The sequence below is a fragment of the Lycorma delicatula genome, chromosome 13 (genome assembly GCF_047948215.1).
Source record: "Lycorma delicatula isolate Av1 chromosome 13, ASM4794821v1, whole genome shotgun sequence".
NCBI lineage: Eukaryota > Metazoa > Arthropoda > Insecta > Hemiptera > Fulgoridae > Lycorma > Lycorma delicatula.
The window spans coordinates 20,296,180-20,310,875 of NC_134467.1; the positions used below are offsets into that span (position 1 = coordinate 20,296,180).

The 14,696-nt window shown below is 30.0% G+C and overlaps 1 protein-coding gene across 2 annotated transcripts in view; it reads right to left on the minus strand.

Moving 5' to 3' along the window:
* The window catches only part of LOC142333808 (neprilysin-11-like), a 47,638-nt gene that overhangs the window by 19,703 nt on the left and 13,239 nt on the right, over window positions 1–14,696 (minus strand). For both annotated transcript variants that reach the window (XM_075381344.1, XM_075381343.1), the window contains 5 exons: window positions 12,979–13,184; window positions 9,719–9,943; window positions 6,439–6,558; window positions 4,251–4,392; window positions 3,350–3,467 (listed from right to left, as the gene is read on the minus strand). In XM_075381344.1, coding sequence (XP_075237459.1) covers window positions 3,350–3,467; window positions 4,251–4,392; window positions 6,439–6,558; window positions 9,719–9,943; window positions 12,979–13,184 — 811 coding nt within the window. The remainder of the gene's footprint in view (window positions 1–3,349; window positions 3,468–4,250; window positions 4,393–6,438; window positions 6,559–9,718; window positions 9,944–12,978; window positions 13,185–14,696) is intronic.

A 14,696-nucleotide genomic window follows, 5' to 3' on the forward strand; every position in this document is an offset into this window, starting at 1 on the left:
GTTTCCTTATTTAAAAAATGCTTTTAAAGAAAAAGATGCAAGAATGCCAATGAAGTGATGGCTAATACAAGAAAACAACTCAAGATGGTATCTCAAAATGGGTTCTAGGAGTGTTATCAGCAACTTTATAAATGTTTGTATGCTACTTTGAAGGAAACATACTAATTTTTTGGTTTTAAATAAACAGTTTCTGTAATAAACCTAATTCCAGGAACCTTTTGAAACTACCTTGTGTGTTACACACACACACACATGTGCGCACGCGCGCGTGGTGTGGTGCAAAAAATAAGGGCCAATGAATTATAAATAGCAATTTTTAACACTGATTAGTTCGCACATGCATAGTAGCTTTAAGTGATCTGTTGGACATGTAACCAACACATTGCCATCAATTTAGGGTTTGCCTTTATGAGACAGTGTGTTAAAATGAGTGTGGTAATAACAAATCCTGCCTGTTGTGAAATTTGGAACAGTGATTAGACTTATAAACACAAGAGAACATAATACTGCTGAAATTCACTGTCAATTGTGTGAAACATATGGGCTTACTGCAATGAGTGAAGGAAAAGTGAGGCAATAGTGTTGTGAGTTTAAGGAAGGGCGTTCATAGTTCATGATGAACAGAGAAGTCGCAGGCCTAGTATCCAGACTGAGAGTCTCATTGAACATGTGAATGGAAAAATGAGAAAAATCATCATTTTATGATAGCAATATTTCTCTACAATTTCCAGAAATTTAAAAGACAACATTATTGAGTTCATGATTCACAATCTAGGCTGTTGTAAACTGTGTGCATGATGAGTGCAAAAATGTTGGCAAGTACTCACAAAGATCATAGAATGATATCTGCACGTGCTTTTTTTGACTGCTTTAACCACAAGGAAGACAAATTTTTTTCCCATACTATCACTGGTGGCAAAACCAGGATTTTGTACGTCAATGCTGAGAGGATACAACAATCCATACAAAAACTAAACAAAAAAAATTCAAACAAGTCCAGCTTCAAAGGAAAATCATGGCAACTGTATTCTGGTATCAAAAGGATAATGTGCTTTTGGTTGATTTTATGGTACCTGGAACATCCTCCACTTGCACATATGTTGTGAAACACTTTCTATACTGCATCTTGCCATTCAAAATTGATAACTGGGAATGCTGAGATCAGAAATTGTTCTTTATTACAACAAACATGTCCACACACAGCTGCATACACAACAGAAACAATTCAAAAATTCGGATGAAACATTTTTTATCATCTCATCTCTTGCCAATTAAATACAGTTTCCTCCTACGTTTTAAAAACTGACTTGCATCTCGACAAATCAAGAAAAGTTAAAAATTGAAAATCTCGGTGCAAAAGTGGCTACAATCCCAGATGGTGAAGTTTAATTCAGTTGGTTTGAAGAAACTTGTTTCATGACATCAGAAGTGTTTGGAACAATATGGTGATTATGTAGAAAAATAAAGCAAATATATAAGTATTTGAAACCATTAAAAAATTTTTATTTTTTCAACTGTTTTTATTCTGTTACTGATTGGCCTTTACTTTTAAACAGAACCTTGTATATTGCAAAACAAAAACACATTAACATTTTTAACATAAAATATCAAATTTCTGAAACCAATAAAGGATATATAAATGGTATTATACATATGCTTATAATTTTAACTTGCATAAATAAAGTATACTATTATTTATTAAATAACAAAACCATTGTTATTGCAAAGAAAACAACAATATGAATTTAGAAAACATCATTATCATAAGATACATCTTCAATGATTTCATGATTATTGCCTAAACACCTTTCACACTTCACACTATGATCTGAAAATATCTTACCAATCAACCAAATAAACATTTCGTATTTCTAAGCTGTAGTTATGTTTTTTTTTCTCTGCATATACATATATATATATCACTTGATAAAACCTCACATTTTATGCAAAACGTGTTATTGTTCTGTATTTTGTTTTATTTTAAGTAATAATATTTTTATATTGTAAAATGGTTGTTTTTACCTGAAGAATTAAGAAATATTTGTGATCTAAATTTGCATATTTATATTTATTTCTATTATTTTTGTAATGGCTTATTTGGATCAGAATATATATATACATGCAAACTACACAAAGTCTTCCTCTTAGTTAAACTACTGCAAATAACTCAAATCAATAAGTATTAGATATTAAAAATATTTTAATCAATTCTGAAAGAGAGATCAAAACAAAAAAAAAACTTTCATACTAATGTTTTCAAAAAATATATAGAAATAAAAACGGTTCGCATGTTCTGTACATCAATATATACTGTTACATTGATATTTCATCAGAGAGCATACTATCAATCTACTAGAGAAATTTTGTTTACAAAATAACAAAAAAATCATAAATATGTACGCATCTGGTCATAGTAAGACCTAAATATCTATTTTTAAAATGTGCAATGAAACTACTAAACTTTTAATTTTACAATGAAACTACTCAGTGTTGTTTATGTGAATTGGCTTATTGAACATGGTTTCTGATATTGGCATACTTATTTCCAATTTACACTTTTTTACTTACAGGATACTAATTCCCTAATTCCCTAAAATATTATCTAATAACAAGACACATTTACAAGGGATGCAGTTTATCATTTTGCTTATTTAGATTCTATTCGTCTAGATTAGACTCAACTTATAATCTAACTAAAGATCATCTATGGAGGAAGTACATCCTTGGTGTAATCTGGTAAGGACGAGCAATTTGTAAGATTCTAGTTCCTGTTCTATTTCACCCCATTAAGCCTAATTACTGAGGTAAAAAGAGACAGATGTTCTAATTTCTCTCAATGAAATAAAATTTAGAATACTTAAAGCAAATGACGAATCTCAACTGAAAATTAATTGCATTGTTCTATTTTAGCAAATATGTGTAAAAACATATAAATGGATATAATATAAATCAATTAATATCTAATTTTTTTCAGTTCATGAACAATATTTTCAACAGTCCATGAACAATATTTTTTTTGTTTTGACTATTACAACATTACTTCTCATATGTAACCATTTTGAATCCCTACAGGTGCTTGTTACATTAAAGTAAAACATTTGTGAAAGGTTTCTGACAGTAGAAGGATTAGAAGCAGCGTATTGCTGAACAAGGGGACTAATTTAAAGTTTGGTAACCAAATCTAAATCAGAGACATTTGTCTTAAATAGGTCTAGTCTCCAAATTTTTATGGTACCTCATTTTTAAATAAGAATAAATGTTAAATAATATAATTTAATAACATGTCAACTGAAAAATGAAATTACAAATTTATTTTAACTTTTTTAATTAAAAAATAAAATCTACTTACCGAGGATTTTCTTTGGCAGTTCCAGTAAATTTTTTACGAAATTCAAAATTTAATTTTTTCAACCCTGTTGATAATTCATTACCAAACTCTTCAATGATTCTCCAGATTAAATAATTTGCTGTAAAAATAAAGAAATACGTATACCATTTAAAAGAAATAGCAGCGTGCTTAAATTATATATCTAAAGATTCAGTGTAACTGTTTACTGTTTAGTGAAAATACTACAAAAAAAAATTCGAAAGTTTCACTTGGCAATTAATTTTTCATAACCTGCAAGTGAATAAAACATTTTGCAGTTAATTTAAACAATTTTTTCATCACTATTTTATACAACAAAAAAGAAGTTATAAACGAGGTGTGATCAAATAGTATCCGATCTTGGTTTATAAAAAAAAATATACTTAGCCTATTTAGTTCAATGATTTGTCCCCTTCAAATTAGGCCCCCCTTTCTGGGGGGTCACACTTATCCCAGTGATGTTTCCATTGTTGGGAGAACTTTTCAAAGTCATTTTTAGTGAATATCATAAGTCTTGGGAGAACAAGAAAAGAAACCAGAAAAAATTATATTTGCATATTCCACAGTTGACCTAACCACAAAAAAAAACTGTACACTGAAACACAACAGAAATCTTTAACAAAAATTCTAAGATAAATGTTATAAAAGACAATTTATTTGGAAGATGCATGGTTTAAATTTTGCAAGGTATACAATGAAAGATTATAAAAATAAAAACCAATATTTTTCTCTTTGAATCAACATCTAATTATTTTAAATAAACAAATGAGTCATGCATATTGATCCACAACTATGTCAGGGCTGGTTACAGTTCCAAACAGGTGTGTCTACAAATTTTATTAATGTTTAAAAACTAATAGAGAAATGAAAATAAAATACATACCAATTGTTTTTATAGGTGTTTTGTTTAATAATTTTGCAAGATTCATAACATATTCTATTTCACGAACAACAATAATTTCATTTCCATTAATACGAATATTAGTATGCTTAAAAGTACTTCTCATTAATTTTAACCAATCAATCTGTAACATAAAAAACAAACATACAAATATTTCTTCAACTAACATATTAGTAATTTTATGTAAATGGAAAACAATACCATACATAATAAATTCAACAATGATTCTACCCATGATGGTAACAATAACTAGTGACTAACAATATTTAGTATTTAGTTGATTTTTAACCTTCTTTATACGATCAGGTAATAATACAGAGTGAACATTAATTATTCAGTAAATTTTAGGAGTTAATCAAGAATGAATAATGCACTGTATCATGTGTTGATTTTTTAAACATTATTGTGGGTACTAGAATTACTGAAAACCTTGAATGAACCTTGAATTACTGAAAAAACGTTGGCTCAATGTAATGACAGAGGGGGATCGTCAGTTACGCGATGGTTACCATGCACAAGAAATGCACACAGCAATGTGTGTACTACGGTTTCACGAAAGCAGATCTGTTATTACTGTCCATAGGCATCTTTGTTTAGAGTACAGCCATGATCCTCCTAATAAAGACTATTAAATGTTGGTATCAGCAGTTAAAGGACACAGGAAGTGTAGAACATAAAAGTGGTGCTGACAGACCTCCTATCACCAAAGAAGTTGTGGATTGAGTAATATGACTTTTCAGAGAAGCACAGGCAAATTGACTTCTGCGAGTTTAGAACTGGGAATACTGCAATTGACAATCGTGAAGGTTCTACACAAGCGCCTAAAACTACATGCATACTACAAAATTCAGTCGGTGAATACAATTGAAGACAATGATAAACCATGCCTTTACAAATTTGCTATAGACTTTCTTGAGAAAGTAAACAAAGATAATGCGTTTCTATGAAAAATAATCTTCTCCGATGCTGAAACTACCTTCTAAATCTCTGGCCATAATAAATATCATAACTGTCAGATTTGGGGTAGATCCCTCATGCCATTGGTCAAACATGTGATAGATTGGTGCATACTGACTGCTTATGACGTAATTGGATTATTCTTCTTCGCCGAGACGATTACTAGCAATAGTTATCTACACATGTTACAATAGCACTCAGTGCCACAAACTGAACATCAGCGACTTGACGTTTACTTTCAACAAAATGTGCATCACCACACTGAGATTTACATGTTAGGGACTACCTACATGAAAAAATTACTCGACATTGGATAAAATGATGAATCTGTCACGTCATTCCCCTGACGTTTACGCTGCTCAATTTCTTTCTTCAGAAATTTTTCAAAGACAGGGTGTACACAATGAAGGGTGCTATCAACATCAATGAACTAAAAAGAAGAATAAAAGGTGAATCAATGAAATAACCCCAGATATTCTTCATAAGTGTGGTGTGATATTGAATATCATCAAGACAATTTACACGCCACAAAAAGTACTCATATGAAGTTTGTTTGAAGTTAAAAGTGTTGTAAACAAAACTGTTTGAAATTCCCTGTTCAATAATAAAAAACGTATGTAAGTACATTGCTTTGTTATTTTTTTATTAACACAAAAAATGTGCTGAATAATTTATGATGACTTGTATATAATATATTAATATAAAAAACCATCAGCAAAGGAATATACATTGCATGTATAAGAGATTTCATAACCATTAGTTTTGTAAATGACGTGATTGTACATATCAAAATCACAACTCAAATACCACCATGATTAATTGGGTATATTTATTGTTGTTTAATTAAAAAAAAAAAAAATAAGTTAGGAAAGTTATTATTTTCTCATGTAAAAATTGTTATAAGGCCATATGACAATGGTGGGCAGTCAATATATAAATAAAAAAATATTTTAATTTTTCGAATTTACTTAATGAATCCGAAAAATTAAAATTTGTTATTAAAGATCCGAATACTAACTTTAAAGTAAGAACTTTTAATTATACAAAAAGGGTTTATTCAGAAGAGGATCGTAAAGCAAGATCATTAAGAATGACTAAATTATTGGGAGAAAGTAAAAGCTAAGATCGGCAAAAAAGACTTGAATAATTATTCTGACTAAAGTGGTCCTTTGCGGCCTTAAAAGTAAAAAAAAAAAAGAAATGTAATACTTACACGATGCTGTTTGATACCAGAGTAAGGCATTGCAAGATCAAGCCTTGACTGCAACTCTAGAAGAGTCATCTTATTGTACATGCGATTCATATCTCTACGTTTCTCTGATGGTGACATTATCTATTGTAGAACAAAAAAAATTTATATTAAAATTAAAAAAAAAAATAAGTCACTCAGAACGTTCTCGGCCAACACAGAGATGGTGCCAAGTATGATGAAATTACTATGATATTTATTTATGACATGACATGATTTATGATATTTATTTAAATGGCATGTTGCAAAGTTTTAGAGGCTTGAGTTTAGTTGCTTGTTTGTGGTGATTGAGTAAACAATTTTGAAATTTTCTGAAAAATAAATAAAATTTAAATTCGAACTGCTGAATTTTGTTTTAAAAGGTTTAACCTTGATAGACATACAAAAAAAAGAGTTAGATTAATTTTTGACAGTAAAAAAGTGGGCTGTTAAATTTAAACATGGTCATACATTCAATGAAGATGAATGCTTGGGAACGCCCAAAAACCTCTCTTTTTTCTGCTTAGCCTCTAGAATCACCACAAGGTATCACTTCAGAGGTTGATGGTATGAATGTAAATGAAGTCTAGTTTTGTACAGTCTCAGGTTGACTATTCCTGAGATATGTGGTTAACTGAAACCCAACCACCAAAGAACACCGGTATACACAATCTAATATTCAGATCCATATAAAAGTAACTGCCTTTACTAGGATTTGAACCTTAAACTCTTGATTTCAAAATGAGCTGATTTGTGATGACAAGTTAACCATTAGACCAGCCCAAACAAACGAAAAACCCACTATGACTGACAAAATCTTCACAATCTTCCTATAGAAGATTATAGTGGAGTTAACCACTAGACCAGCCCGGTGGGCAAAACACCCAAAAATCAAAATTGATATCAAAATCTCCTTAATCTTCCTATATCAAGTACAATTCATGTAGCTTTTGTTTTACAGTATTAGACTATACACCATAGTAAAAAAATATTTGGTATTTTGTCTGATTTTAGACACACTAAATTCTTTAGACAGGAAAGCAATTTTTACGTAATACTAGAAAAAAGGTGAGCCTACAGCCCACCACAAAAATGTTACATGGTTGATGTTTATTACATTTACTTTTGTTAAATGTTTTATCCAATTGAATAATAATTATATAAATAATTAATTTTTAAATATTATTAACAATTGTTAATCTTCGATTTAAATTTAATAATAAATTATAAATAAATAATAATTACCTATTAAATTCTAAATCATACAGTATAAATAAAATAATAAATTATTATAAATAAAATAATAATAATAATTCGGGGAGAGTAAATAAAACCGTAGTCCTTGTGGGGGGGGTCTCTCTGGGGTTCCTTACTAGAGGTACGGTGTAAAGACTGGTGGGGGGTTCCCTTCAAGGTCCCCTCATTTGAGGCATGGTGATTAATCAAAAGACCAGGTCCTGGCTATCTGAGTGGGACCTTGAGTTCTGCCGAGGTAGTTTGAGGTGATGGCATCCCCCAGAGCTGTATTTATGCTTAATTGTGGGTTCAGCTATGGGATGATGGGGAAACAAAAAGTAAAAAAAAAAATAATAATACACAGCAAATAATAATAAATAAATAAAAATAATCTAAATTAAAGATTATACTACTACTATAAATAAAATATTATAATAATAACAAAGTAAATTTATATCTCTATAATACCAATCAATAGTAATTAAATAATATTAATAGTTAAATAAAACTAAATTAAAATTTAAACCTACGCTTAGAAATTAAATTTAAAAATCTGTAAATTAATTAATAACGGACTGCTTCTAGCCCGTAAAATGTAGCTGTTTCTTGAGTTGTGATTTTTCATCACATGAAGCTCTTCATTCAAACTAAAAATATGAGCACATTCAACAAACAAACCAACGCACCATACGTTTTTACTAGAAAAAAGGCAGGCCTAAGGCCTGCCGCGAAAATGTTGAATGGTTTGTGTTTCATTACAAATTTTTTGCCAATTGCAACTAACATTCATAAATTTAGTGAACAACAAAAGCTTTAGAATGAAAAACTTCAAAATCCTGAACATTTTTAGCTGTTTTAATTGTGATTTTTTAACAACACTCTAACCCCAATATTTTCCTTTTTTATCTCCAAAACACAAATATAATTTTAAATAAACTGTTCGTATCAAGAAATATAAATTGTTCAAACGAGAGAATCGTTCGAGAAGAATCAATCATTTGAACAAATGAATTGTTCATGCGCTGCGCGCCACCACCCGGTGCACCACCATTTTGTTCTGATCTGCGCCATTATCAGCTTAAATAAAAATGTGAACACATACAACAGACATAGAAACCCAAGCACCATCCTTTTTTATAGGAAAAAATATTGGAGAGAGATTTTGGTTTCCCATTAAGTTCCAGCATGGATTACATTTTGACCACCTTTTAATCGACAAATAAGCTTATAACAATTAAAAATAAAAACCATTCATAAAAATATATTGGAAAATTCATATCATAAAAAAAATATAATCATGAAACACAACTACTATTGCAATTCAAATCATCCAGAACTGCTGTAATCTTTTTCTAAAAGCCATTAATTTATCCATTATATATGACTACATATATAGTTATTGCATTATTATTTAATTATTCTGCACATTTCACCAAATGCACCAGCCTACTTCACTATAAATATTTAAAAACAGACATCCCTACTGTACAAAATATTCTTATTAAATACTAGAAAAAAACAACTTCAATATGGCTACAGGCAACCTAATAATGTACGGTTTAAAGAGTTCTCTTTGTTTAAGAGTCACAATTCTCCAAAGCTTACATGTTGCCTTGTACTTTATACATTCATGAAGATCATGATGGAATAACTTATAAGAATCTTCTTTATAATCATATCACTCTCCTGACAAGTGATCTTCCTTAAATAATTCAAAGTATTGAATAATATATTCCCCGAGTTATCAAACAATATGCCAATGTTTTATGTACTTTGTCAACATTATTTGATAACGTTACAACTTAGTACAACTGCAAGACTACTTTAACAAATTAAAAATGATGACAACCTAAAAGAAACAGTTCTAGATTCCTTCTAATATTTCTTTTATTGGAAGTCTATCTTTATCTGATAAATATTTCATCTTTTGGGTTACTAAGTACTGTATAGGAGTATACTGGAATAGACTGGAATACTTTACTCATTTATTGATATGATTAACAACAATATAATAATAATAAATTATTACCTTAGCAATTTCAATTTCAAATTGAATGATATCATCAACCTCCCGACTAATACGACTATCTGTTTCATAATCAATATAACTCGGTCTGTTTTCACCATTATCAACATACGGTAAGAATAATTTAGCAATTTCTTTAACAAATGATTTGTAAGCATTCACTTGAGAACTATAGGTTTCTGGTGATACTAACATTTGTCTGAGTATCACTAATGAAGGTTGATCAATCTAGAACACAGAATTATTATCACAGGTAAAATAATAATAATAATAGTAATACTAATTACAATGTAAAAAAAAAATAATTTTTAGTAAAATTAAATTAAAATTTTTTTCTTAAATTTTATACATCCAACTTCTAACAACTTTGAAATATAAAAGACAATTTACAAAATTGTTAAACTTTCTTCTTCTAGTGTATTTATAATTCATTACAAAACTATTCACAGTAAAACCCCATCACTACAATAGAGACACCTAAAAATTACATTTTTTTCATCAGTATAATGTTTGATAATAACCTCCCCGTGGTGCAATGAAACTCTATAATGATTGATTAAGCAGCCTTATAGTCTCATAGAGGAAGAAGAGGAAGTTGAAGAGGATGAAATGAGAGAAACAATACTGAGATCTGAATTTAAGAGAGTGTTAAAAGATTTGAATGGCAGAAAGGCTCCTGGAATAGACGAAATACCTGTAGAATTACAGCTCAGTGCAGGTGAGGAAGCGATTGATAGATTATACAAACTGCTGTATAATATTTATGAAAAAGGGGAAGTTCCGTCAAGACTTAAAAAAAAGTGTTATAGTCATGATACCAAAGAAAGAAGGAGCAGATAAATGTGAAGAATACAGAACAATTAGTTTAACTAGTCATGCATCAAAAATCTTAACTAGAATTCTATACAGAAGAATTGAGAGGAGAGTGGAAGAAGTGTTAGGATAAGACCAATTAGGTTTCAGGAAAAGTATAGGGACAAGGGAAGCAATTTTAGGTCTCAGATTAATAGTGGAAGGGAGATTAAAGAAAAACAAACCAACATACTTTCTAGATCTATAGACCTAGAAAAGGCATTCGATAACGTAGACTGGAATAAAATGTTCAGCATTTAAAAAAAAAATTAGAGTTCAAATACAGAGATAGAAGAACAATTGCTAACGTTTACAGGAACCAAACAGAACAGTAATAATTGAAGAACATAAGAAAGAAGCTGTAATAAGAAAAGGAGTCCGACAAGAATGTTCCCTATCTCCGTTACGTTTTAGTCTTTACATAGAACTAGCAGTAAATGATGTTAAAGAACAATTTAGATTCGGAGTAACAGTACAAGGTGAAAAGATAAAGATGCTACGATTTTCTGATGATATAGTAATTCTAGCCGAGAGTAAAAAGGATTTAGAAGAAGCAATGAACGGCATAGATGAAGTCCTACGCAAGAACTATCGCATGAAAATAAACAAGAACAAAAAAAGTAATGAAATGTAGTAGAAATAATGAAGATTGACTACTGAATGTGAAAATAGGAGGAGAAAAGATTATGGAGGTAGAGGAATTTTGTTATTTGAGAAGTAGAATTACTAAAGATGGACGAAGCAGGAGTGATATAAAATGCCAAATAACACAGGTGAAACGAGCCTTCAGTCAGAATATAATTTGTTTACATAAAAAATTAACTTAAATGTCAGGAAAAGATTTTTGAAAGTATATGTTTGGAGCATTGCTTTATATGGAAGTGAAACTTGGACGATTGGAGTACCTGAGAAGAAAAGATTAGAAGCTTTTGAAATGTGGTGCTGTAGGAGAATGTTAAAAATCAGATAGGTGGATAAAGTGACAAATGAAGAGGTGTTGCGGCAAATAGATGAAGAAAGAAGCATTTGGAAAAATATAGTTAAAAGAAGGGACAGACTTATAGGCCACATATTAAGGCATCCTGGAATAGTCGCTTTAATATTACAGGGACAGGTAAAAGGAAAAAATTGTGTATGCAGGCAACGTTTGGAATATGTAAAACAAATTGTTAGGGGTGTAGGATGTAGGGGTACCAAAATGAAACGAGTAGCACTAAATAGGGAATCTTGGAGAGCTGCATCAAACCATTCAAATGACTGAAGACAAAAAAAAAATAGCCTTATGGTCTGGTATGACATTTTTCATACACTACACAATTTTCATCTCATATTCCCATGCACAAACTTCCACCTTATATTGTGAATTAATCATAAAAACAAACATTTTTATTCATATCAATAGTTAATTTTCTTAAGAGATCACAATAGCATACATACAAATATTAGGACTGATAACAGGCTATTTATATCTTAAGAATTGGAAAAAATATTACCTATTCCAAATAAGTAATTTCAAATAAATTTAAGTATTCCAAATAACTTATCTTTTCGTGTAGTATTTTCTACCTATCAGCCACTATATTTTACTCACCAATAACTTGTCTTTAATTTATCCAATTTCATTACTGAAATTGTCTTCAAACCAAACTGAAAAAACTAACGAAACGTACCCATTTTTGACTAGTTAACCTAACTCTATTATACAGAACACTTCAAAATATGTAAAAAACTTTTAGGAAACGTTCTACTGGTGAAAATAAAGAAAGTTCATATAAATACAGGTTCAGAAACACTTCTTAGTGAGTGCAGCCGGCAAAAGATTTCACCCTGATTTCAGTGCCTTTGATAAAATTAATCCAGACTGTAATTCCTGGGGCCCAAATTAAGGGATAAATTTAGTAGTTTTCTATGAAATATGAACTGAAAAACTGAAAAAAAAATAGGTCCCAGAATTGTATTTTAAAATATAGCTTATCCTATTAAAAACTTTATTCTCTTGCTTCTCTGTTCCCAACGTATCCAAGAGACCAAGATTTTCAAGAAATTCTGATCGTGTTTCATTATTTCTTGATCGATTTATTAAATATAATGTACTGTAGTTTAAAATCAACAAAGTTAACGATTAATGCTTTGTTATATTTTAAAAGTATTATTTCTAAAATAATTGTTCCACTTTTCATAAAATTAATTTTTTCATTTACTATCTCCATTGAGTACTTACATACATTAAAACTCACATTACATTAATAAAGTAATGTACTTACATTAGAATTGCAATAAATCTCGCTACAATATGTTAACAACCCATGTTACAAGTTAAAGGTTGATCTGTATTTAAAATGACAATTAATTAAAAGAGCTAAATAAATTATTAAAAAAAAAATAATAATTTTTATAAATGTTATACTTACGTAAAGAACTCGTTTACTAGAATTTTTAAAATCTGTACTGACATCAATATGTAAAATCGCAGGATAATACAGCATATAATTCAATTCTGTCATCACAGTTGGAAAATCAAAATAATTAGATTTCCAATATTTTTTCAACATCGGCCATCCACCATACAATTCAATTAGATCAATGAGTGGCTTTAAACCATTTAATTCAATCCTTCCTAATTATTTATAAAAAAAATAATAAATAAATAAAAACAAGAATAAAATGTTTAAAAATAGAATCAAGATATCTAACAAATTTTTATTTTGTTCAGTAGTAGTGATCTGAGATGAATTCAGATATTCAAGATTGGTGAATCAACATTAAATTTTGCTTAAAATTAGGGTAACATTAATAAACTTATAAAGCAAACTTATGATGATAAATTCATTAACTGTCCAGATTATTAAGAATGATTTAAATAATTTAACTGTCATTTCTGTTATTCATTGCTAAAATTGACAATATAATTGAGTTAGAAGGAAAGATGAGAGGAAGAGATGGGAAATATTCGAGGGCCATTCAAATATAAATCAAACTTTTGTCTTCAAAGCACATGTATAGAAACATGACTGGGCTGGGTATAGAGGTATATTTACAGTGAAGATGTGGGAAGGAAATAAGCGGTCCAGCTACTTTGGTATGCGTATCTCTGGTCACTAGCGATATGTCAGAGCAAGAGGTTAATCAATTTATGAAAATAAGGCCTCACACAATCGTTACAAATCGGGATAAAATTTGTTAGATATCATAGAACATCCCCTGTATAGTCCGTACTTATCCTCTTGTGATTTCTTTTGTTTGGGCATTAAAGGAAAGCCAGTGGAAAGAAATTAATTCCAGAGCACCAATGAAATAAAGTAGAGGACTACATGTGCAGTTGGTTTGTGACAAGTCCTCAAATGTTTTATGAAGAAGAATCCAAAGCTCCCCACACATTAGGAAAAATGTACACCACTCCACTTTAAGGAGGCTATGTACAAAAGCAACAAATATATTTTACACTTTTATTCTATACTAATAAAAAAAAAAAAAAAAAAAAAAAAACACTAAGTCAACCCTCTCTGAGACCAAAGAAATGCATTACATGCAATCAAAAGTGAAGCAAATGATTTTTGCTTACGATAGAGAGGGAATTATTGTTACAGACAGTCCCAAATGGTATCAGTGTAATTGTTACTTAAAAAACAGAACTTCAATCATAAAGTTTTGCAACCAAAAGTTTGAAAACTGTGTCCAGAAAAAATTGACTGCGGTATCAATTTTGCATGACAATGTGCACCTAGATATTATGAATTCTGACACTGATATTTTCATCAGTTATGCTTGGTAAACACTTTCCCATCCTATAAGCAGTCTTGATCTGAGTCTGATAGATTTTGAATTCTTTCCAAAGCTGAAAGAACCACTCCAAGGAACTCATTTTAGCAATTTGAAAATGCTATCAGCTACTGTTATCCAGAAAAATCGATAGCTTAACAAAGATCATCACCTGACAGGAATCCAAAAGCTACCGGACTGAGAAGTCAGATGTTTTCCATTGCTGTTGTTACTGGAGTTCTAGTATCGAAGTTAAGGTGTTTTGTCAGTTCTTTGCAATATATTAGTTTTTTGAAATATTTTGCTAGGACTTCTGCATTGTCTTTATTGTTATGGGTCAGATTATGGTTTTCATCCTTCATTAGTAGGT